General features: G+C 50.6%; 1 protein-coding gene and 1 long non-coding RNA gene across 2 annotated transcripts in view; both read left to right on the top strand.

Annotated features, from left to right (window-relative positions):
* Window positions 1-13,879: 13,879 nt before the first annotated feature.
* The window catches only part of Myo18b (myosin XVIIIB), a 320,748-nt gene continuing 308,817 nt past the window's right edge, over window positions 13,880-25,810 (top strand). The window contains exon 1 of the mRNA XM_048784886.1: window positions 13,880-13,956. Within this exon, the coding sequence (XP_048640843.1) occupies window positions 13,893-13,956 (64 nt within the window). The 5' untranslated portion in view covers window positions 13,880-13,892. The remainder of the gene's footprint in view (window positions 13,957-25,810) is intronic.
* On the top strand, window positions 13,963-17,653 carry LOC125611112. The gene is made up of 2 exons (XR_007341238.1): window positions 13,963-15,129; window positions 15,265-17,653. It is a non-coding gene; the product is annotated as an uncharacterized LOC125611112 (long non-coding RNA).

Here is a 25,810-nt window from a genome sequence, read left to right as displayed (position 1 = left end):
TCCTAGACACCACCTTATTTTATTTTAATTATTATTAGTAGTGATATTTTTAGTGGTTCTGGGGATTGAACCCAGGGCCACATGCTGGGCAAGTGTCCCACCACTGAGTGATACCCGCGGCTCCATACTTACTATATTTTATTTTGGCACCAGGGATTGAACCCAGAGGCCCTTAACCACTGAGCCTCATTCCCAGCCCTTTTTGTATTTTATTTGGAGACAGGGTCTGGCTAAGTGCTGAGGCTGGCTTTGGACTCACCATCCTCCTGCCTCAGCCTCCCCAGCCTCTGGGATTACAGGTGTGTGCCACTGCACTGGCTCCAACCTTATTTTAAAAACACAAAATTAAAATCCATCCTTCTCCCTGTTTGTAGGCAAATGGATAAACTCCAGTTGAACAATTTGAGTTTACGCTAGATGCATAAAGAATTTTCTTCCTTCCTTCCTTCCTTCCTTCCTTCCTTCCTTCCTTCCTTCCTTCCTTCCTTTCTTCCTTCCTTCCTTCCTTCCTTCCTTCCTTTCTTTCTTCCTGTTAAAGCCAATACTCATTCATGGTCCATTTCTAAATCGTGATGGAAACATGGGGCGTGTTGCATATTGAACCTTTCAGGGAGAGGTTATTGAGCTCACACTGGGGCAGGTGTGTCAGGACCCATCTGTGAAGCCACTCAGCCTGGGGCACCTGGGAACCGGGGTCAGCTCTCCCCGTCTGTAGTGTGAGCTCCACCCTCCAGCGGCTACCTGAGACGTCAGGACTGCTGTGCCCAGCCCTCGGCTTCTGGAAGCTCTGTTAGGGTGGACATGTCCGCACATCTTCCTTTGGTCGACTCATGAGACTTTCCCTAGGATGGGATTATCAGGAGAGCCAGTGTCAGTGACATGGCCTGAGAAGGAGTTCTCGCCCCTGCTGGCTTTGACGTGGAGGAAGGGGCTGTGGGCCAAGGAGCACAGGTAGCCCCTAGGGTCTGGACAAGGCAGGACAACGGGCTGTCCCTTGGAGCCTCTGCAAAGGGACGCTGACACTGTGACTGTGGCCCAGTTAGACCCAGTTCAGACCTCTGACCTACTGATGGGGAGGTGGCTTTCTGTTGCTTTAAGCCACCAGCTTTGTGGTAGTTTGTTATGGCACCAGTGGCCAACTGAAGTACTCATGGTCTCCAAAGAAGAGGTCCCCAAGCAAGACAGAACAGAGCATGCTCTTTCCTCCCCGCTGGCAGTGGAGCTGGTGAGGTGGCTGAGATGTGACCTGAGATTTGCTCCTCGGTGCTTTACAAGACCAGGAAGGGGTGGACCACAGAGACCATCTAGAATCTCAGTACGAGAGCCGGATGGCCGGTGCCTGGCTCCCTGCGAGGTTCTCTGCGCTTCTGTGTGTGGAGAATTCCTGCTGATTTTTAAGACAGCGGAGTGGGTGGGTGGTGCAAAGACGACAGCTGTCTTCCTGCAGGACTGGGGAGCCGGCATCTCGTGAGAGGAGACTGGTGCCCTAGCCTACAGATCCTGTGACTGCCTCTTACACAGAAGGGGACACACCGCGCAGGCAGCAGCCCCCCCGCCCCCCACACTCCAGGGAGGCGATGGGCTTCTTGGAAACCACATTAGATGACTCAAAAGAGGCCCCGAGGCTCCAATCAGGGAGATGTGGGGAGGGTTTGAAGGAGCTGGTTTGCAAACCAGAGTCCTGACTAATCCAGTTAGTGTGGACAGATTTACAGCCTCTGGACCTGGTGGCTTTCCAGGGGAGGACGAGGAGGAGATCGTGGCGAGAGTGGAAACTTTAGAAAACTCTGTCCCCGTTCACTTCCCAAGTGCAAAACCCTGACCCACTCAAGGCAGATTGCAGGCATCTGTTAAACCCCAGCCCCAGCGCTCAAACTCAGCAGCTGCTACTTCAGATGATCCCCCCCCCCCCACGGTCTGCACCTACCTAAGTCTTTTTCCCCGAGATTACTTTAACAGCTCTCTCTTTTTAAATTGCATGAATGTGAATACTAATTTGTCAAAACATTTCAAAATGGTTACTTTAAAATGAGAGCTTCCTAATGTGTTACCCTGAGCCAGCCCCCACTAAGTCATTACCATCAAGACCAGGATGAGGAGCAGGGAACTTCATTAAGAAGTGAGAGAGAACATGAACCCACGGACAGCTACCGCCTCGTACTCCACAGAGGGCTCAGTCTTGTGCTGATGTCAGTTCTCAAGTCCATCTCATCCAGATGAACCCAACAAGCTGCTCTTCATTGAGAAAATGGGCCAAATAACGAATAGAAGGCCGGGTGCCGTGGCCCAGCCCTGTCCTCCCAGCAGCTCGGGAGGCTGAGTCAGGAGGATCTCAGCAACTTAGTGAGGCCCTGAGCAACTCAGGGAGACCCTGTGTCTAAATAAAATATAAAAAAGGGCTGGGGATGTGGCCCAATGGTTAAATGCCCCTGGATTCAATCCCTGGTGCCAAAAATAAATAATAAAAAAAAAAAAATAGAATTTTGAAAAACGAGAACAATAGGAATTTTTCCTAACAAATATAAAGCACTGCTATAGCAATTAAAGCTGTACATATTCATATGTATTTGAATGTGGTTCATGAGCAAAACGGGTAGTGTCTGACAGCTGTCTATCATATGAAGTCGTAAACTCCTCACATCATACACCAAAATAAATTCCAGACGGTTGAATGAGGTAATCATAACATATTAACAGTGCAGAAGTATGAGGGAATATATTTTTGTTGCTCTGGAGTACAGAGGACTTTCCCAAGCAGACCCCAAACCTAGAAACCATAAAGGAGATCCGTGGTTGTGAGGACAGGAAACGGAAGTTCTCAGGGCACAGTGTCGCCATGTCGCCAATCGAAACACCAGTGCAGATTGAGTGTCCCTTGTCTGAAACGCTGGGCTGGAAATGTTTTGGAGTTTGGATTTTTTAAAAATTTATACCTGTAGATGGACAGAATGCCTTGCTCTGTTTATTTTTTGGTGTGGTGCTGAGGATCGAACCCAGCGCCTCACACATGCTAGGCAAGTGCTCTGCCACCGAGCCTCAGCCCCACCCATCCGTGAATTTGGGTTTTCACTGGAGTTTGGGATCCTCGAGGTGCGTTTGCGATGTCCGGGGCAGGGCCAGGTCTAAACTCAGAGTCCACGGGTGTTCCGGGCGCCCCCTGCACACGCAGGCTGAGGGAACTGTATTCAAAACCTTCGGTGCCCGTGCATTACACCGTGACCTGCCACGTGAGGGCACTTGCAGCATCACACGGGGACTCCAAAAGTTTGGGGTTTGGGAGCATTTCAGATTTTCTGATCAAGAATGCTCAACCTATAATAGAAAAAAAAAACTTACCTTGGGTGATCTTCCGTGGGACATATTTTAGTTTGTGATTTTTTTCCAGCTCACGTGGCTGTGCGGAGCTCTGTCTGGGCCGCAGTGTCCCAGGGCAGGGGCGAGGGGCATCGGCCTGGGCCGCGTGGGGGAGGGAGTGTGGCAACTTCATCAAATGAGTCAGTGGCTTGCTGTGGTAATCCCATCTGTCGGTCAGTGTAAAGAAGTGTTTGCTTTAAAAAAGCCACGAAAACTGGACGTTAATGTCATGGGTGGTAATTTTGGAATTCTTCTCACATAATTGCAAAAAGCGAGCCCAAAGCTGGAGTCTGTCTGTGGCCTGGCATTTTGCTTTGGGTATTTTTCTTTTTTTAATTGCCGTCATCCCGCGGCCGTGTGGCCTGTGTTTTGGATGCAGGCTGAGGTGCTTGTCGGGCCCAGTCCCTGGCTGTGTCCCACCCCCCTTGCCAGGTGCCCCTCACTGTCACAGGTCACCCATGGTGAGCAGCACCCTGCGGCTGCCCCTGCGGAAGCCACGCCCACCATAGATCGGCTCTTGTGTCCACCCCTCGGCCACCCCTCCAGATGTGGGCATGGTAAGCACAGTGCCTGGCACACATGAGGGAGGCAGTGTGTATCTTTTGAATGAAGGAATGACAGCTGAGTGCCTGTCCTCGTCCTCCCCAAGAGTGGAGATGGACCCTAACCTCCAAAGCAGTTGGCTCTGGAGGCCAGTGTGGCGAGGATTTGAGGATTCGAGGCTTCGGTGGAGGGAGGTCAGAAATTCTGGAATTCGTTTGTACAGCTGTGTTGTGTAGGTCATGACATTATTTAGACTACAAATTTGGATTGATTTGGCAGATAGCTTTTTGTTGGGGGGGAGTGTACCAGGGATTGAACTCAGGGGCAGGGTCTCACCAACTTTCTCATTTGGCTGAGGCTGGCTTTGAACTCACGATCCTCCTGCCTCAGCCTCCCGAGTCGCTGGGTGGCATAGAGCTTTTTTGAAACTTTGCAGATAAGCTCTTTTTGAACAATGGTGATTCTGTGAAGAAAATACTAGCCAGAGAAACAAATTGGTTATTGATTAATGAGATATGCAGCTAGAATGAACAGGGGGTGGGGCTTGAGATCCTAAGATCTTGGGGGAAACACTTTCTGGAAGACTCATTTGTTGTGAAAAACGCCTGCGTGCTCTCCTGGGGTGGTCAGGTCGGCTTCGAAAGCCAGCTCTTCCGCTCTCAGATTTTCTTTGGAGGCTGAAACAATGTGAGAAACTTCGACAAAGGGAAACCTGGTGTCCTTTGAAATGTCACGGAAAGGCCATTTCTCGTAGTTAGGTGTGCCGCAAGCAATTGTAACAGAGACCCCAGAACGCAGTGGCCCCACGTCTGGGCCACGTGAGACTCTGATTCCATCGTGGTCTCCGAGGGAAGGCCGGGCACCAGGATTTTAAGAACCCTCCTCAGGTGGTCCCAGATTCAGCTGAGGCTGGGAACCTCGGGGTGACTCTGAGCTGACCAGGGAGGGGAGTTAGGTCTGCAGCCCGGGTTGGCCTTGACCGCAGCCTGCAGAGGAACCTGGCCGGGCAGCCCTTAGAGGGTCACCTCGAGGCCAGGTGGGAGCTTCGCCAGGAGACGCAAGGCAGGAGGCAGAGCCCCAGCGATCTCTTTTCGGGGACGTGACCTGGAAGTGGCATAAGTCACTTATCTTCAGGTTCTGTTGGCGAGCAGCAGATCATGTGACCTACCTGTGGCACTGGCCTGGCTGGCCGTGTGCCCACTATTTCCTGAGGCGGGAGGGTGTCCGTGCTGATAGGTGGAAGGCATGATGGGCACCCAGCGGCTGTTATTAACTGCCTTCAGGACTAGGGCCTGAGTCTAACCGGGCAGAGTTGAGCTGGTCCCCCGCGTACAGCTGCGTCCCCCTGACTCCCCCAAGAGGATTTATACGCTGCACACTGAGCTCTGGCGGAGGCCACGGCTGCTGGGAGGCTGGGTTTTCAGGATCCTCGGGTCTCCACCTGCTGCTCCCTGCTGTGTCCTCTGTGGGAGGGACACTCCCGCCACTGGCTGTTTCTCATTGGCTTGGTACAAGGGTCAGAGGTGCAGGACAGTGATCCCGCCCAGTTGTGGCCCACTGATGCCCGCTGAGATCCTTGGTCCTGGCTCCTCAAGGGCGCAGCCTAACAGAGTGCAGGTGGACGGGGACATCCGTCTTGGTAGCCTGTCCCATGTTCTAGAGACCCTTCGGGTCGTCTCCCTGGGCTCAGCCTTCACCGTGGAAGCCCTTCTTGGGAACAGATTTCGTGTGAGTGAATGAGCCGAGTTCACGGGTCTGTGTTTCTGTGGCCAGAATACTTCTGGACTCCGGGCAGACCCTTAGCAAATATGAGCTGATGTAAATATGCTTGTGCCGGATCATGTCATGGAATTTACTTATGAAAATGATCGCTCTTCATTCACTGCCTTGGGGACATTCACGTTGGTGGCAGATTGGGCCCTGTGGGAGGTCAGGTGGTGAGGGGAGGTTCAGTACCGGGACGCTCGCTGACGTCCCTCAAGATGCACGTGTAGTGGGAGACTGAGACGCAGTGGTCACTGAGCCTCATGGGGACCGTGGGGTGGTGACAGACAGCCCGCAGCCAGTGGGGCTCACCTCTGAGCAGTTGGGGATCACAGACCCGGACCTTGGAGGAGGATACGTAGGAGCTTTTCATGTTTTACAAAAAAGCATTCACGGGGTCAGTATTTACAGAGCTCTGTAAACGGTTTCATGGAGACTGAGGAGAATCCAGTGTGGCCCCGGGTAGGGAGACAGCGCGCGATGTGGCCATTGGAACCGTGGGAGGGTCCTCCAGGGCTGGGGACTTTGGACAGTGGTGGAACGAGTCTTTTAAATGAGATACTTCCATGGTTGGGCGTGTACTTTAGGAGCGAGCTCTTGGGAACAGGAAGCTGCCACCCCCCGGGTGGGTCTCCTTGCCTCCCCCTGCTCCCACGTGGAAGGCCACATCCACAGAGTAGAGGTGCCGCTGCAGGGGGCTGGTCCAAAAGAGTTTCCCTGAACAGGCAAATGGTGTCCATGATGATTATTGTCCCCAACTTAGAGAGATGGTTTGGACGATGAAGGTTTAGTGCTGTTAGTTAGGTTGATTGACGACCCTAAGAAGCCGTCCGAGTGCTTCTGTGCCCAGTGACTTTTACGTGAGGACTGCTTCTCTTTCCATTCATTTTTTGGCCGGTGAAATTCAAGTAGGTTTAGTGCCACTTTAACACGCAGTTCTTGATTGCAAAGAAATAGGCATCAGAAGCAGAAGGCAGAGTGCCAAGCTATTGGAGGGATGGCACAAGGGACTCAAATCCACGTGCTGTCGATTGGGCTGTGATCCCCGACGTGGACGGGCCCGGGATCAACTGGTTGATGCCGTGGGGATTACCTTCCACTTTCCCTCCAAAGATCTGGTGACAAGGGACACCAACCGACCCTCCTGAAAGGCTTCCCGCCTCGGGATCCGTGTGCTCTCAGATCCAGTGGGACAGTTTTGACTGTGGCTTTGGATGTCACAGCTCTATTCTGCTTATTGACTAGATTGTGAAAAATATTTAGCAACTACCTTTGAAAAAAGAAGCAGTTTCATTTTGAGGAAATGGAATCTTGGCGTGATAGCGAGTCACCTTATCTTAAAATAAAGTCTGCCTCTTGGGTTTCTTGGTGGCCAGGAGTGGGAACAGCTCCTATCCCGAGCCGCTGGGGGTTCACCAAGCACCCCACCCTCCTGGCCGCACGTCACAGCCTAACTTCTCCTAACTTCTTATTTTTCTTTCTTTTATTTTAAGGCAACAGAGCATATTTAAATATTTTAAAAATGCATTTTTATTTGAGATGTTAGAATTTGAACAAAATTCAGCCTCACATGGAACACGAGGGCCTTGACAGTGTGGCCATCTGATGAGGCCACGAATCCTGTGGTTTCTCTACTCGTGAGGGCAAGGAAGTCCAAGTCCACTAGCAGACCTTCCCCTGGCCTGGACAGCAGGTCTGGCGGCTGGCCTGCAGCCACCGTAGTACAGAAAGGCTTTAAAAATCACAATATAATGTTATCGTGCTTTGATCCATTCACACAGCGGGACCCCCAGCCGGCCATGGTGGGGGGGGCTGTTGTTCATTTTCTTTTTCTTTTTATTTTTTTGGTGTTTGTTTTTCAAATATACATCGGCCCTCCTGTCCCCATCTGTGCTCCACCTGTGCTCTGTTTTGGGGACCAGGGTGAAGAACTTACTATCCTGGAGTCCAGAGGCCAGAATTTGATTCTTCCAGCTTTCTGCAACGAAGGCAAAAACCCGTGCAAGAGGAGGGGCTAGCAGAGTGGTCCTGAGGTTGTCCTCGGGGTCAACCGTCCATGCACATGCCGTCCACGCACATGCCGTCCATGCACCATCCATGCCTGGCCGCCTCCACACCTCGGCCTCCTCTGTTCTTGAGATGACTGCGCAGGATGCCGAGACAGAGCGTATCGTTCCATCTGCACGACTCTGTATGTGTTCCTGCAAGATAAGAGCTCTTTTGAAATACAAAGCAACTGCTGAAAGGAAACACTTCCTTAATATCATCAAATATTCAATCCATATTCATATTTCTCCAGTTTCTTTCTTTCTTTTTTGATACTGGGGATTGAATCCAGGGATGCTTAACCACTGAGCCCCATCCCCAGCCCGTTTTTATATTTTATTTAGAGACAGGGTCTCGCTGAGTCACTGAGGGCCTTGATAAGTTGCTGAGGCTGGTTTTGAACTCCTGATCCTCCTCCCTCAGCCTCCTGAGCCGCTGGGATGACAGGCCTGAGCTACCAGGCCCAGCTTCTGCAATTAAAAAAATAAAATGTTTAATTTAAACCGAGTTCCAAATGTGGCTCATGTGCTTTGCTGCTGTTGTTTCTGTTTTGAACCTGTAGTCTCCACCAGCATCCTTATTCCCTCTTGGACTTGGTTGTGGTGGTTGTTAAAGACATTGGGTAATTTGTGGCATCAACTTCCGCACCCAGGATTTTGCTGATTGGGTCTCCATGGAGTAACAACACAACACAAAACAAACAACAACAGCAACAACAAACACAGCCAACAAATGGCTTCACCGAGGTATGATTCACGTAAAATGAAATGCACTCATTTCAAGGGCACAGCTTGGTAAGTTTGATCTACACTGGGCAAGTGTCACCAGAATGAAGATAGCGAGCATGTTATGTGGTGTCCCACCGGTTCTCAGTTCTGTGACACCAGTTGACTGACCTGCAGTTCAGCTGGATTCTGAGAGGACTGAAGCGCTCAGTCCCAGAAGACCACTGCCCTCTAGGCCACCTCCCAAGGGGGCTCCTGGTGTCCCCTGCCTCTGCCCAGCTGACTCACATGCAGGGTTCCCCAGGGTCCTCTTGGGGCCATCGCTGCAGTGACTCACATAACTTGGGCAAACGCCAGGCTTGGATTAGTTTTGTTATGAACCCGGGGACAGCAGAAAGGGAGAAGGATCGGGACTTGGGGGAGGCAGAGGCCGCCAGGCTTCCGTGCCCCCTGCGAGCCCACCCACCTCCCGGCACACAGATGACTGGGCCGGACCTGTGCTTCAGACCCTTCAAGAGTTCTCAGTAAGGGCTTCTCCTTCTCCTTCTCCCTCCTCCTCCTCTTTGAATTGCACCCCTGAGCCCCATCCCCAGCCCTTTCACTTTTTTACTTAGAGACAGGGTCTCACTAATTGCTCAGGGCCTTGCTAAATTGCTGAGGCTGGCTTTGAACTCGCTCTCCTCCTGCCTCAGCCTCCTGAGCCGCTGGGATGACAGGTGTGGGCCACCGTGCAGGGCTAGGAAGGGCTTCTTGTGAACAAAGACTCTCCTTTAGGAGCTCAGAAGATCCCAGGGGTCTTAGGGGCTCTGTGCCAGGAGCAAGGGATAAAGACATGTGGAGTCGACATGCTTTAACCTTGGCGCACGCTCCACCCTGGAAGACCTGCACCTTACTCTTTGTAGTCAAGCAGGGTGTCCTCTTCTGGGACTGGAGCTCTGGCTTCTTTAACTCAGAATGACTATTTTGAGATTTACTTTTGTTGTTCATGTGTGGCTGGTTTATTCCTTTATTAGGTCCAAGAAACTCCCTGTCCTGAGAGTCCCATTTCCAGATCCCGTCATCTAGAGTGGGCACTGGCATTGATTCCTGTTTTTTTTTTTTTAATATTTATTTTTCGGTTGTAGATGGAACCATACCTTTATTTTATTTATTTATTTTTATGTGGTGCTGAGGATTGAACCCAGGGCCTCACACGTGCTAGGTGAGCACTCTCCCGCTGAGCCCCAGCCCCTTGATCCCTGTTTTTGACGTCTGAGATGAAGCTGCTGAGAGTATTCATGTGCATATCTTTGTATGGACACATCATTTCCTTTTTCTGGGTAAATACCCAGGAGTGGAGTGGGTGGGTCACATGGTAGATGTAGCCAGGCACTTTTCCAAAGCGGGTGCCCTATTTTACATTCCCACCAGCAGCGCAGGAGAAGTTCAGTTGTTCTGTGTCCTTGCCAACAGTTGGTATGGTCCTTTGTATTGTAGCCACACTTTCCAATAGCATGTGTAGAGGGATCTCACTTGATTTTTGGTGCCTCGCCCCAGTGAGCACCATGTCAACTGTCTCCATGTGCCTAGTTGTCCTCCATTGATCTTCTTTCCTGAAGTGTCCATTCAGATAATTTCCCAATTTTATTGGATATTTTTGTTTTCTTGTTCTTGAATTTTAACAGATCTTTATATATGTTGGATCCAGATCCTTAATCAGGGTATGATTTGCCAGTATTTTCTCTCTGTCTGGGCTTACGTTTTCATTCTCTGAAGTGCTCTTCTGAGGAACAGAGTTTCTCATTTTGGTGAAATCTAATCAATCCTTGTCTTTGGTTGGTGCTTTTGTGTTGTGTCTGAAGTCTTTGTTTGACCCAGTCACAAAGATTTTTTCATTTGTTTCCTTTAAAAGGTTTTGTAGTCTTAGGCTTCGTACTTAAATCTAAGATACATATGAAATTACTCATTCTATGTAGCACGGGGAAGCAGCTACCTTCTTTCAACTAAAAATTAAATGTGAAATATTTAAAATGCAAATAGGAACCGAATAGTACAACAAAAAAAATTATTAGTAGAGTGTAATAGTCAAGAACTGTAGGGAGGAGATACGAGCATGGGACAGATTCCTAGGGTGGTTAGACAATTTCTCTTCTTTTGGCAGCGCTGGGGATGGAACTCAGGGCCTCACATGTGCTGCGAGTGCTATCCCTGAGTGACAGCCCCAGCCCCAAATTAGATTTTTATTTTTTGTTTCATTCTTAAATCATTTTATTGGCTCATAATAGTTATGCATAACATTGGGATTCATTTTGACACAATCACAAATGTATGGAATAGAATTCCAGTGCTTACCCTTACCTTCCCCTCTGCCTTTCCTCTGTTCCCGCTCCTCAACCGATCTTTCCATTTATTTACATTTTAAAAATTGGTGTCTTGTGGCTGGGCGCGTTGGCACACGCCTGTCATCCCAGCAGCTCCGGAGGCTGAGATAGGAGGATTGAGAGTTCAAAGCCAGCCTCAGCCACAGCAAGGTGCTAAGCAACTCAGTGAGACCCTGTCTCTAAATAAAACACAGAATAGGGCTGGGGTGGGGCTCAGGAGTTGAGCGCCCCTGAGTTCAATCTCTGGTACTCAAAGAAAACAAAAATTGGTGTGTTGGGGATGTCCATAATGTTGGGATTCACTGTGGTGGGCTCATGTATGTCATTGGAAGCAGATTCTTCCCGCTGTCCTTCCCTGTTCCTGTCCCTCCACCCCCCCGATGCCCTTGTACTGGATCTTTCTTTTGTTTTGACAGAATTCCCACTTCTTTTCTGTCTCCCTGCCAGCCCCCTTACTTTGGCCTAGCTTCTGCAAGTCAGAGGAAACATCCCACTGTGCGCTCTCAGGGCCATTTCACTTAGCATGGTGGTCACCAGTCCCTTCCGCTTACCAGCCAACGCCATCATTTCATTCTTTTTAATGGCAGCTTTCAAAATAAAACACAGTGCCCTGCAGGGAAGGGCCTGTTGATGCCAGAGACAGAGTCAGAAGGAGCAATGGACAGAGTCACCGTTGCAGTTGGGGACTCCAGCGCTCTCCTCTCAGTCACCTATGGAAGGAGGACACAGAAAATCAGTGAGAACACAGAAAAATCTCTGGACACCATCAGCCAGCTGGACCCAGTTAACATTCACCCATGGGTCCGTCCCACGACAGCACGCACATTCCGTTCAAACCTGCACGAAATACTCCACAAGCCCCATCCCGTTCCAACCAAGGAAACGAACGTCTGTAAATCTGGAAAGAACCGACGCGTTCAGCATAGGCTCCGTGGACACCAAAGAACTAAACTGAAACCCAATAACTGAAAGGCAACTGGAAGTCTCCACGTGTTTGGAAATGAAGCCACACAGGTCAAGGAACAAGGACCAAGGGAAATTAGAAAATAATTTGAATTGAAAGGAAATGAAAATAGAATGAATCATTATCCATGAGGTGCAGCTCAGTCCATGCCTAGCAGGAATCCCAGGCTTTAAACGCTTGCATTAGAAATATTTGAATTTGTCAATCCACCTTCTTAAGAAGTTAGCAAAACAGCACTTCAGACAATACAGTGTTTATGAAAGGAGAATCCTAAAGATCAATGCCACGGGTCAGTCCAAAGGTAGACCTGCAGGTTCTGGGTGTTGAACCAACCGAGGGCCAAGATGATTGAGTCAGGAGGGATGACCTTTTCAACAAGTGACCCTGGGACACTTAGGGATTATCAAAAGACCAGAAATGACGATTCCTGCCTTATACTATGCACAAAAATCAGCCTGAAATGGAAATTAGACCTGAATGTAGAAGCTAAAACTCCTAGAGGAAAATTCAGATTAAAATCTTCATGACCTTGGGGTGTCATGACTTCTTAGCATAGTGTCCATCAAAGAAATAACCAAGAAACTGACAGAAGAGCTTAAATATTCCACTCTTGGTAGGACTCCCTGAGGAAAATGGAGAGCTAAGGCACTACCTGGGAGAGAATATCAGCATCACGGAATCTGACGTAGCCCTTCTCGCCAGGCTACATAGAGACATCTCACCACTGAACAATCAGTTCCACTAAAAGGCAAAAGATTTGACTACACACGTCATAAAAGAAGGTGTATGAATTCCAATAATGGTGTACCCACACACTCATTGCCGTTATCCATTAAGGAAACGAAAGTTAAAAGACAAATTAAAATAGGATAGTGCTACATGCTCAACAGAGTGGCTAAATGTAAAAAGATGAGCAACCCAAGTATTGGCAAGAACACGGAGCCCTGGAGCCGTCCTGCACTGTCAATGGGACTGTAAAGTGGGAGCCCAGCTTGGAATAGAGGTGGTCCCGCCACTCCCCAGGATGTAAAATACACCACTTCACCACGTGACCAACAATTTCAATTTGGGGCTGTTGACCCTAAGACATGGAAACGCACACCCATAAGTTGATGAATACACAGATATTTGAGGCACCTTTATTCCTGATAGCCCCCCACTGGAAGCATCGCGCGGATGTCCATCAACAGGCGGATGCGTGAATCGACTGTGGGCTAATCAGAGTAGCACGCTCCGTGCCATGGAAAGGGGCTGAGGGGTGGCTCACAGCAGGTGGGTGAAGCTCACTTCTGACGGGTGAGAGCCAGACACGGAAGACCCATCGCATCCTGCCCTCTGCCTAGAAGTCTAGAACTGGAGCACATAACCTGTGTGGACAGAGGGCAGACCAGTCCCTGCCTGGAGTCTAGAATACGGGAAATGCAAAGGGGCACCTTTTTTAGGAAGGGGTTGGAAGGTTTTGTACTTGCTATAGGAGGGTAGTTGCAAGGGCGTATTTGTGAAGACTCATCGAACAATAAACACTGAATGCACATTTAATCATGTTTAAATTACACCTTGGTTAGTGTTAAGAGTGATGCTGAATCCTTGTTCATTTCCACTGTCTGAATAGTGGAGATTCTATCTTCCCCTTATTCCATTTGAATAAACACTTATTGAATAATCCATCTCTTCTCAATTTTTGCATCTTGCTGCTTCTGTTCTACATTAAAGCTCAACGCAGCCGGGCGCCATGGTGCACACCTGTGACCCAGCAGCTCCTCTGTATATATGTGAAACGTTTGTTTCAGAAAGAAGCTCATGAAGTGACAAGCAGGACCTGTGCATGTGTGTCGTGCGCCCAGGGCTGTGTGTGTTGGTGTGTGTGTGTTGGTGTGTGTGCACACACAGGCACATAGACTATTTTGGAGGGCGAAGGGTCTTCAGGGTCCCCAGGGGTGCTATGGCGTTCCCACCTGGAAGGCTGGCTTAGATCTGCTCAGCCATGTCACCGGCCCCTGTGACAGCAGGAAGGGTCTCCCCTAAAGCGAGTGTCTTGGGAAGGCCCCCCTCCCTGCTCCCTTCTGGGCATGGTTGTCACGGTGAGGTCCGTGTTGTTAAAGATGTGCCGTCTTCTCTTTCAGTATCCGGAATGTGATGCAGAAGTATCTCGAGGAGAGAAATGAGATAACCTTCGACAAGATTTTCAATCAGAGAATCGGTGAGTCCTGCTGCTCACGTGGCCTGCGGTGACTGCAGTGGTGAAGTCAGGCAGGGCTGTGTGATTTATAAATATAACCCCTGGCGCTTTTGTAGCCTTCCTAGCTATTTATTGGTGGGAATGGAGGAGATTTTGTGCACCTAGTAAGGGGCCTAATGCTTACTTGTGTTTCTCATAACACGTCCTGTGAATGAGCTGCTAGGAAACAGACTAGTTCAGCTGGGTTTTAAGTCTCCTTGGGGGCTGGTTGCCCAAAATCAAAGTGGAGCTGAACACAGAGGTTCACCTCTTGAGGGGTGCAGAGCTGATAAGCAGAGCCAGGAAGTGAAGGGCGGAGGGCTTGACTACTTGCAGCATGGGAGGGGTGCACTGGGTACTTCCCAAAGTGCGACTCCCTGAACAGAGAGGGCATGTGTCCCTGGGCATCCTGGGAAGACTCAGCATCTCGAAAGAGGTGCGCACACTCCTGGGCACGCTTAATTCAAGATCAGGCTTCTTCGTGCATCACATATTCAAAGACGGGGGACAGGAACACCCCGGGACCGAGAAGCATCTAGTGAGGTGATTGTCAGCAGAGTTCACACTAGGTCACTAGAAGACTGAGGGGGTGACTTTGGCTGGTGTGAGCGGCTCCTTGTCCTGTTCTCTGGAGGCCTTATCAGAAGCAAAAACACCTGGGGGGGGGTTGGTATGCACCTGCAGGGTGCAGCTTGCTTCTGGACGTTCCCGCTGTCCAGGCAAAGGATGGAGCTCCTGGTAGCCAGGAAAGAGGCTCTCTCTGGGTCCCTGGGCCCTGATGTGGGGCTCCCCTCCCTCATACTCAGAGATCCTCAGCCTCTCTCCTGCTGCTGGCTTTGCATGGCTGTTGGAGAGGGGGGCTGACACGCGTCTCCCCAAGGGCGGCTGTCTCCTCCAGTGTGTGGGGCTCTGTCACTGGACGCCATCGGTTTCCGTGGTGGGTGGTCTCTTATCTCTTCCTGATCATCAGGTCCACTGCGCTGCTCTTACCCCTGTAGGTCATTCAACTTTCTACTCTGTGGGTCACAAGGACGCCACCTGTATGGACACAGATCAGGGACCATCTCTTCCTGGTCATGCCCAATCCTAACCAGTGCTGGTCTCTTCTGGTGCACGGGTGCTGGGGTGCAGGGGTGTCCAGGTGTCATGGTGTAGGTGTCCTGGGGTGCAGGGGTGCTGGGGTGCTGGGGTGCAGAAGTTTCTAGGTGTCGTGGTGCCGTGGTGCAAGTGTCCTGGGGTGCAGATATTCTGGGGTGCAGGGGTTCCTGATGTCATGGTGCTGTGGTGCAGGTGTCCTGGGGTGCAGGGGTGCTCTGGTTCACTAACAGTGCTCAGGGGAGGCAGGGTTGCTCGGGAACTCTGTAATGTGGCGTTCCAGGGCTGGTGAAGCCCCCAACCGCCACCATCATTCCCTGTGACCACAGCCCTCTAAGCCCATGAGGTACCTGGGCTCATCCACCTTCCAGAGCTGGTGGTCTGTCTACGGGCATTGCCCTCCGGTCGGGTTAGACCTACAGCCCTTTTGCCACCTTCTTGTTTTCGGTCCCTGTGGAGAGTTCCTACTGTCCATGCGTTTCCTGAACACACTTCCCCCTCAGCCAGGGCTGGGTTGCCGGGGGGCCTTCCTGGTAGCCCAGCTGCCTGCAGCGCTGACTCCGGTGCAGGCTGGTCCAGGGTCTGCAGGTGCAGTCAGCGGGTGGGGTGCTGGGTGTTTCTCCCCTCTGTGCCTGGCTTGTCACCCACACCACTTGGAGGGTTTGCCGGGGAGTGTGTATCTCAGCTTTTAAATTATTTTATGGCTGGAAGAAATGACTTTATTAAAATTCTAAGAAATCACAGTTCCCTGGAACTCCGTTTGTGTATTCAGTCAGCCCTGCACGTCCATGAATTCTGCATCCACAAAATCTCCCGACCACAGCTGGAGAAAATCACCAATCGTTGTCTGGGCTCCTAATGCACAGTGTCATAACCACTCTGCATGACAGCCCTGTCCAAAGCATTCACGTAGTTTAAGGGATCTAGAGGTGGTGCAGAGTGCGTGGGAGATGAGCAGAGTTCACGGGCAGATCCTGTGCCTTTTAATGTGGAAACGGGACTTCAGCATCCACAGAGGTTGGTGTCTGCAGGGGTCCTGAGACTGCTCCCCCTTAGGCAGCGAGGCTGATGTGCTTCTGTCCCCAGAAGTCATGGAGACTGCCAGGTCTCTGTGAGACCACAGGTTCTTCTAGATCCTTCTGGGCTTTCTTTGCTGGTGAGAGCGTAGACTGACCCAAGGGAGGGAAGTGGCTTAGGATCCCCCGTTCTCCTTGACTTTTAAAGAGTCCCTGGTAAAGAGTGGCCGCTGGCGCTGGGGTGGAGTAGCAGGCGGGGTGTGGCCTACCTGTGCTCTGAGGGGAGCCTGTGGCAAGCTAATGTCCCCACTGCATAGACAGAGTTCACCCTGTGCCTCAGGTTGTGGCCGGGAGCAGAGGAGTGGACGGTTTGCTCTCCTGTTGTTCTGTCATTATTTTTGTGGTGTTTGGTTCACTCTCATCTATGTGAAATGCTTTTTTGCTCTTGATTTTGAAATAAAAACCTTTGCAAGGGAAGGGAAAGTAATTATCCTCCCATGGTTAGTCAAAAATTGCAAATTTCTTTGCGGGTTCATTGAGATGAATTTCTTAGAGTGTGAACTCCACCCGCTGGACGCCCCAGCTCCCCGCCCAGCTCCCTGTGTTGGGTGGGTCAGGAGCACAGAGCGGCTCCACTGTCAGATTTTACAACATCTTCATCACTCTCCAAAGAGTCTCTGCGCCCACCCGTCCCCCTTCCTGGCCCAGCCCCTGGCAACCACTGATCCACTTCCTGCCTCTGTGGGATGCGGCACAAGTGGCCTTTTGACTCGGCGACCCCCTGTGCCACGTCTTCCCTGTTTGCCTGGGTCTACCTGCGCCAGAGCTCTGCGTGGTGTGGCTGTGCCGTGTCCTGGTTATCCATGGTCAGCTGAGGGACGCTGGGGCTGCCCCTGCTCGGTGGCCTGTGGATAGATGCTGCTGTGGAAGGAGGGAGGCTCCCCATTCAGACCCAACTGGTTGACGGCGGTGACCCTGCCGCCCCAGCACCTGCCAGCCTCTGCAGTGCACTGCGGGCCGGTGGTTCTTCCTCTGTGTCCTCTGTCCCTCTCTCCTTTGAGGTCCCCTCTCGCCAGTGCCCCCTGGCACACCTCCAGCCCCCAGTGTGTCTTCTCCACAGTTGGTGTCACAGCCTGGCACAGGCACCGGTGCCAGGCAGAGGTGGAACGCAAAAGGACAGGCCAGACAGATAGGACACATGTTGACAGGGCAGGGTCCAGCCCGTCACTCATCCCCTCTCCAAGGCCCCACCCGCCACCATCCTTCCCTGTGACCACTGCCCTCCAAGTCAGAGCTCAGCTTCTCCTGACCAGCTCCAAGCTCAGGCCCTCGGCAGGCCTCCGTGTAGGAATCTCCCCAAACTGTTGATGAAAACATTTCATCAGGTGCGACAGTGGACTGCAGCAGTGAGTCCACGTGTGTACACCTGTGTAGGGAGTGTGGATAAACACGCGTGTACACACACACACACACACACACGTTTATTTAAGCCACTGAGAATCAACAGCTTTCAACATTTTACTATCCTTGTTTTGTCCATTCTGTCTTTTTTTTTGTGTGTGTGGTCACTAAAATACTTTAAAGCTATTAAACTATAGCACTTCAGCCCCGGTGGCTTCTCTAAAACCAGGAAAGTGTCCTTATGTCACCACAGCTCTTTTACCCAGCCACAGTGTTCCCAAGGCTTCTTTGTGCGACACTGAGTTTATCTTCAAGTTTTCCTGATTCTCTTAAAAATATCCATGTACTTTTGGTTTTTAATCTGGGTCCAAATAGCCCCAGTCCCACCGTGATGCCCCTCCCTCAGTCCTGCGCAGCCCCGTGCGCACAGGAGAGGGACCTGCCCGGCCTGGAGGCAGCTGAGCTGCGCTGTGTCCCCATGGTCCGCTGACCTGAGGGCTCATCATCTTGGGGGAGAGGCTCGGCAGCGGTGCTGGGAGGGTCGGGCTGGGGTCCCCTCCCTTCCTCACCCTGCTGTCCTCTGCTTCGTGTCTCCCTCCCCTTCTTAGGGAGCTTTCTAACTGTCCTGCTCCTCCTGCCCTTCTGCTGGGACTCCTGAGTCAGGCTGTTCAGGTGGCTGTACACAGTTCCCGCAGCAAGGTCCCTGTGGGGCAGGATGGCCGCTGCCCGTAGGTGGTACTCCCGGAGCCGCGTTGGAGGACCCCGCGCACCTGTAAGCAGGTCTTTGCCGGCTCCTCTGCTCTCGCAAGCCCTTTAACAGCGGCCTGTCCCAAGTGACCGCTGGAAGAGCAGGTCAGAAGACAGATTCGATTTGCTGCTGGCTTTGCAGACGGGGACCACAGGACAGGGGAAGTGGGCATCACCAGGAGTGAGGGTGATCCCCAGGGACCTCAGTCCTTCCAGCCAGCGGCTGCAGTGAGTTTGGAGCAGCCTGGAGTTCCTAGGTAAGAACCCAGACCTGCGGCACCCGTGCAGCCCACCCGGATTCTGACCCGTGCCTTGAGAGGTGGAAGCGGCTGTTGCTCTTGAGTGTCTTAAGTTTGCAGTGATCTTTACAGAGTGATAGACAACTATAGCCGCAGAAAGTGCCAGGATTCAACACAGAGGGTTAAACAGGAGCTACTGTTGTCCCCCGGCTTCTCCTTGTCGAGAAATCATACATCTTAAGAGATGTCAATCAAGCTGAGTCCTAATTCACTGTTAATAAAACTCACATCTCTCAACATTCTCAGTTTGACTCATGGAGAGGTTGGTTTTAAGGGGATACGGGTTATTGAACAGACCGTAAAATCAACTTATCAGTTACAGCTCAGATTATTTTGCTACTCTTCTCTCCCAGAAGATGTTGAAATAGTGGTTTCATCCTGTGCCAGGGAGGCACATGGCAGGCATCTGATACAATCCATCTGCCTGGGGACCGCCAAGTTTGCTTCTCTGTCTCCATATTCACTCCTATTAAAGGAGGATGTTTCAAATCATAAGGAGACTCCAAAATAGATACTTAATTCGCAAAGTATGCCCATGATATTTCCCCCGTGGAAGGAGCATCATGTCAATGAAACATTACTCGACGTGCTGTCCCGGGAGGCATTGCATTTTATAACACTGGCTCCAAAGCTTAATCCAGAGTTTGAATGTTCATCTTTTTTGAATTTGTGTGAAATAATTTGGTGTCTGAAATTTTTTGTTAGGAAAAAACTGATTCTTTTGGTAAAAAACAGATATGTCAAGATATAGTTTTTGTGTTGTGAAATGCATCTATTGTGATTACACGATTTAATGATTTTTATTAAATTTCTACACAAGCATCACCACAATTTTAAAACATTTCCATGCTGTAGAGGGACCGCTCGTGCCCACGGTGGTCACTTCCGACCCCACCCTCGGCCCCAGCATCCGCCCCCTCTGCTCTCTGCCTCAGTAGATCTGGTTTTCTGGCATTTCATAAACATGGAGTCAGGCGGCTGTGGCCCTGGGTCTTCTGTGTCTGACCCTTCTCTGTGCCTGAACTTTTGAAGGTGTGTCCCCGCCACCAAGTGTGTCAGTGCCACGTCCCTTTGTTGCGGTGAGGCATCCCTTTGTGTGGCGGTAGCACCCGTTGATCTGTTCACCAGGTGATGGGCAGTCAGGTTTTGTTCCCACAGTCTATTTTGAATAGGCTGCTATGAATGTTTGCATACAAGTTACTTTGTGCATAAAATGTTTTCCTTTCTCTTGGGTGTGCACCTGGGAGGGCAACTGCAGGCTTGCAATTTGCCTTTGATCTTCCAGGAATTACCACATGGCTTTGGAGGGGGCTGTACTGGCTCAGGTTCCCATGGTCAGACCCCAGAGCTCCAGGCACCAAATCCTCTGGCTACTGGGCATCGGCTCTTTCTGGCTGGAGCCGTCCAGTGGAAGTGACCTGGTGTCTCCCTGTGGTCTTGGTTTGTATTTCCCTCACAATGGTGACATTACACGTTTGTGCTCATAGCCACTTGAGTACTTTGTTGGTGGAGTGTCTATTCAACTTTTTTTTGCCCATTTGAAACCAGGGATTACCTCCGTCTCTTGTTATTTGTCATATACGTGGCTTACAGATATTTCCTTCCACGTGGTGTCTGCTCATTTCCATTTTCTTAATGGTGACTTGAAACACAAAAGATTTAATACTGACGAGGTTCACTTTATACATTTTCTCTTCTGAATCATGCTTCAGGGTCATTACCAAAGAGGGTTCTGCCTAACTGAAATGCGTAGAGCCTTTTTTTTTTTCTTTCTGTTCTTCTTCTAGAAGTATTTTTGTGTTAGCTTGTACATTTAGGTCTCTGGTTGATTTTGAGTAACTTCTTACCCACAGCCTGAGGCAGAGGTCTCAGTTGGCCTTTCCTCTGCAGGTGGGTATCCAGTTGTCTGAAAAGCATTTTCAAAAAAGATTTTCCTTTTCCCACCGGATTGATTGTCTTGGTCATCTTTGTTGAAAAGTAACTGACCATAAATGTCAGGACTTATCACTGGACTCCCAGTTTGAGCCGTTTACCTGCCTGTCTGGCCTCATGCCAGGTCCTCCCTGTGTCAGTTACCACAGCTTTCAGGCCAGCTTAGGAAGCGGGAAATGACAGTCCCCACTGTGTCCTCCCCACCCCCAAGTTTGGCTATTCTGGTCCTTTGATTTCCATATGAGTTTTTTTAGCATCAGTTTTTTAATTTCTAGGAAACAAATGGTGCTGGGGCTCTGACCGAGGTTGACTTGAATCTTTACAGCCATCTGGGGAGAATCAGCATCTCAACGCCGTCAAACCTTCCAGTCTGTGAACATGAACCAGCTCCACTCCCTCCTCTGGCCCACGTCTTCTTTAATTTCTCCCAACACTGCCTTGTAGTTTTCAGTCTTCTCCGTCTTAGTAAATTTGTTCCTAAGTATCTGAAGCTTTTTATGTGGTGCTGAGGATCGAACCCAGGGCCTCGTGCGTGCTAGGCGAGCGCTCCACCATTGAGCCCCAGCCCCAGCGCAGCAGGATCTGAATCTTTTTGATGCTGCTGGAAGTGGGACTGTTTTCTAGTTTTCTTTTTGACTGCTCATTGCTACGACAAGGAAATGGAATGAATTTTTGTAGAAGCAATCTTGAATCCAGTGATCTTCCTGAACTGGCTTATTAGTTCTAGAAAGTTCTCTCTGTGTGTATTTGCGGGAGTGTGTTCCATAGAATTTTCTATATTTTGTTTGAATAAAATCAGTCTTACTTCTTTCCAATCTGGTTTCTTTTATTCTTCTCAATTTTTTACTTTTCATTTCTTAACTTTTTTTTTTTTTTAATTGGTGTCAGTCCATCTTTGGTATGATTTAAAAGAACATTTACCTGGACAGAATGCATCAATTATATTTGGTTCTTTGGGGCCAAGGCATAAGTATTATGCCGCAGCCCGGCTGGCTGGGCAAAATAACCGGGGGGTGACGAACAACTTGTGTGCATTGATACAGCAGGAGTAGGAGCCCTTTATTGCAGGACAGGAGCAGTATTTATACATTCCACACAGCTTATCTAATTAGCATAAACTAGATACATCAGTCAACCAATCAGGAATCTCCACACTTAATGGCTCGCTTTTGTTACTTCTCAAACCACTCCCTCTGGTATTTTGCCAGGCACCATCCAGACTTGTTTACGAACTCTAACATTCCCCTGGCAAAATGCCAGGTGTTATTTTGACTTGTTTACAGACTCTAACAGTATTATATTTGCCATGGGCTTTGAAGACAAGAGTTTATGTCTTATGATTAAAAAAAGAATATGTTGGTAAAACTTAAATTACTGCCTTACAAGGTCAGTAATTTAAGTTTTACCAATGAGCAGTCCCTGGAGAAATAAAGGTGGACACCAATACATCACAGGTACTTACTGTTAAAAATGTACACTAAACCTCAAAAATACTAAGAAACCCAAGCAGAACATTTTTCGATTCCTTGTCAGTTTCAAGGGACAAAGCTGCCAATCTGTTTTATATTTCACAAAATTATTGAGTGTAGTGTTTTGTACTTTAGAACAGAACACGGGCAGAATCTGAAAACATTTATAACTGGGCAGCTTCCTACCCAAAGGCTGGGGATCAACTGCAGCAAGTGAACCCTCGGCCTGGGGCCTTCCAGAGGGAAATCTGAACCTGGGAACTGTTTTTCCTTTTGTTTCTACTTTGTGTGGAAGTGTTTGCTTCTGTCATAGGGAAGGGCCTTCCCCTGACAAATGCCCCAGGCTCCCGCCCTCTCTTATCTGTGAGACCTTCTCTGGCTCAGAGCCACCAGCCTCTCCAGGAGAAAAAGAAGCGGCCATCAATTATCCATGGCTCCTGGGACTCCCAGTGAGGGAAAGGGTTAGAGAGGCAGGAGAGCCCTCTGATGGGGAATGAGCCCTGGGCTGAGCATGGTGGACTGGATTGTCAGCTGAGAGGCGGGGACCGCAGGAGGCAGCAGGTCACAGGGGAAACCAGGTCATTCAAGGTCACGGGTTCTGCACAGTGTCCACTGGGGCTCCTGAGATAAAACTGCCGCCCAGAGAAGAAAGACGCTGGCGTCTGCACAAACTGGGAGGTGCCACCTGCCCTGAGCTGCAGCCTCTGTATTTTGGAAAATGTGGGACATCAGAGAGGCTTGGGGCAAGAAGGATAGAACAGGATAAAAAGGCTGCACCAGTACGATGAGAAAACTTGGTCGTCTTTTTTTTTCTTTCTTTCTTCAATTCATTATGCAAGTTCTAAAAGCAGCCATAATGATCATTTCCAGAAAAAATAAAAATTCAGAGAAGGTACATCTTGTTGGTGTAACACAATCCTTGCACGCCTACCCGCCAATCACTTCGAGCCACAGGAATACCGGCAGATGGCCGCTGCAGCCTGCACCCGTGGGCTGGCAGATCTAGGTTATCTTTCACAACTTTGCTATTAATTTTTTCTGGGCTGCTTGGATTACATGATTGGTAGGAGTTGTGTTAGCTTAGGACACCGATGGCTCCCCGTGCACTGACCACCATGCTGAGTGTTTCTTTGCCACTAGATAATGAGACCAGGCTCACGTCACTCCCAGGAGGCAGAGCCAGGGCTGGAGGTCATCCTGGAGTAGAAGTTATGTGCCTTCCTTGTCTATAACCTGAAAAGGTTAACTTGGAGATTAGCTCACTGTGGACTTCCGCCCTTCCTTCCAATAGCATGAACGGTGCAGTTCCCACCCAAAATATAGCATCCTAAAACCCAGGGTCTGGGGCGGTGTGCAGGGATCCTCACAGCTTGTCTACTTTGTTGCAAGAGTCATTCATCACCAAATATGCTCTGAGACCTTCACTGGGAAATGCCTCATCAAACAAAAATGCTCATGGAGAAGTCTTAGCATCAGGCTGTAGAACGCTCCCGTCGCCTGCCAGGCCACCCTGCCAAAGACGGACACCAAGTGTGTTTGCAAAACCCCAGACCTCAACAGCCCAGGGACCCCTGAGGTGCATGGTCGGGGCTGCTGGTCATTTTTCTAAGGCGTGAATTTAAACCCCAAGGTGAATGTGGGGACCAGCTCTTTGGCCAAGGGACGAGCCTGGCACATTGGCTGGCCTCTGCCACTGCACAGGATTTTGACACTCTGCCTGCCAGGGGCACGTATTTTAGGAAAAAATTCATATGCTCTAGTAATGTTAGCCCCTCTCTACTGCTGGAGAATGTTGAGCAGCCACGGGACACCCCTGCCTGGGAAGCCATCCACCAGCTGTGTCCTTTGAGGTCCTCCCTGGGTTCTCATGTTCCAGGTGGCAGTTCAAGGTGTCTTAAAATACCACTGACTTTGGCTCTTTTGCAAATACCTTTTCTGAAGGTTTGGTACATCCTCTTGATTTGTCTTGGCCTTTCTACTTCCAGTCAAAGCCCAAGCTGGGGAGTGGGGAGGAGTGATTGTGGATTGTGCTAGAAACGTACTTCTTCTTGTAACTCTGCCATGCCTTACCCCAGGCGCCAGAAAAGCCTCAGGGAACAAAGTGTGTGTTTGGGGGTGGGGTGGTGTGAGACCAGCAAATATATTCTGTCCCCACTGGGACTCATGTTTGGAGAACCGCACAGCCTGGAGAGGTGTGGGGGCGGGGGTGCAGCAGTCCGCAGTAAACCTTGGAAAGAACCACAGAACAAAGACCCGGGTGGGAGGTGAGGAGCCAGCCCCCTGTGTTTTTCTGGGTGCTGTGTCCAGGGGGAGCCATCAGCAAGGCCCAGACCCTGAGGCAGGGGCTGGGGGGTGAGGATGCTAGGAGCTAGGTGGGCAGAGGTGGGAGGTCTGACTTTCCCTGGGAGTGAAGACTTAGGACAGTGTGAGCCCTGGGGCAGTACAATGTGGGTCAAGGGTCAAGGGTCAGTTTGGCTGCTATGGAAGCATGGGGAGGGGGTGGCGGGGGAGGCCCTGAGAGGTGAGGCCAGTTTTTGGACCAGGGAGTGGCTAGGGATGGGGAGAAGTCCTTGCATCCCAGATTGCGAAGGTGGAGCCCACGGGATGTGCAGTTGTCTCATGTCCACGCAGAGGTGGCGGGCAGGGTGTGTGTGGAGGGTGGGCTCAGTGTCCTCAGGCTCAGTGGGGACTGCAGACGCTGCCGAGCAGGCTCGCCGCCTGCTCCTGGGGTCGAGGTGCACAGGGCCACGTGGGGTCCCGCCAGGACCTTGGCATCTGCATGAGGCTGAGAGTCCTGTCCTCATCCAAGGGCTCCCTGCTGGCTCCCCCGAGGGGCGGGGCGCTCCTTCTAGTTGGGCCAGGACAGCAATTTCAGCAGAGGCCGGCAGGACATGGGCCGTCCCTTAGAGACTGTTCATAACCCTGGGACACCGAAGGGAAACCAGGACAGCGGTGGAGCACCAGCGTTCCTACCTGGCAAAATGCTCTTATTTTTGGAGTTTTTTTTTTTTTTTTTTTAATTCAAATCTTCATTTTTTGGTCATGGGTGAAAGATCAAAGTAAAAAATCATCGCTAGTCTTAGGAATCCCCCTCCTGAGCCTGTAGGTAATGACTGTTTGAGAAGATGGAAGGCAGTTTGGGTTGTGGTTGTGGCCTTAAACCAACAACTGAGTTTGGAGCTGGAGCTGGAGAGGCCCGGAGGAGCAGCTTGGGGGGGTTTGGGTGTGGGCTGTGCTGCTTTTCAGGTTGGTCTTTTCAGCAAACACCTGATTCCTTCCCAGGAGATGCTCTCATGGGCGACTCCAGGTGTCGCTTGTGTGCGGGTGCAGAGGGTCTGCGCTGGTATGTGCCTTCGAGCAACCTTAAGGGCCCACATGCAAACAGCAAGGGGCATGGGTGTGGAGAACAGAGGCCGAGTGTCCACCCCTGTGCTCCTTCCGGCCGTCGGCGCCCTTTACAAAGCACGCTCTGGCCCTTGGCATCACCTTGCCCAGCCGGGCAGCCTGGACCTATGTTCAGCCCCCACGGGTTCCATGTGCCCTGTCCAGAACCTCACCCAGAAGGGCTGGACACACTCCTTCGTGCCTGGTTTGTCTGAAGGAGCACGGTGTCCTGGAGGTCCACTGTGCGACTACGCGGTGGGGATGCTGCCCCTCTCGATGCTGGACAGCGTTCCTCTGTGTGGACGCGCCACGGTTCACCTGGTCACGGACACCCTGTTGTTTCCGTTTGGGTGGTTGGGACTAAAGCTGCAGAGGCTTGTTGAGAACTCAGTCCCTCCCTCCTCCTTGGCATAAGAATGGCGGGTCCCCTGTGATGGTGCGCACAGTAGGACTGTTGTCACTTTGAGGAGCTGACCTTTTGCCTTTGTGCCAT

This window comes from Marmota marmota, unplaced genomic scaffold (genome assembly GCF_001458135.2).
Source record: "Marmota marmota marmota unplaced genomic scaffold, marMar, whole genome shotgun sequence".
Lineage (NCBI taxonomy): Eukaryota > Metazoa > Chordata > Mammalia > Rodentia > Sciuridae > Marmota > Marmota marmota.
This window is presented reverse-complemented; position numbering and strand designations above follow the sequence as displayed.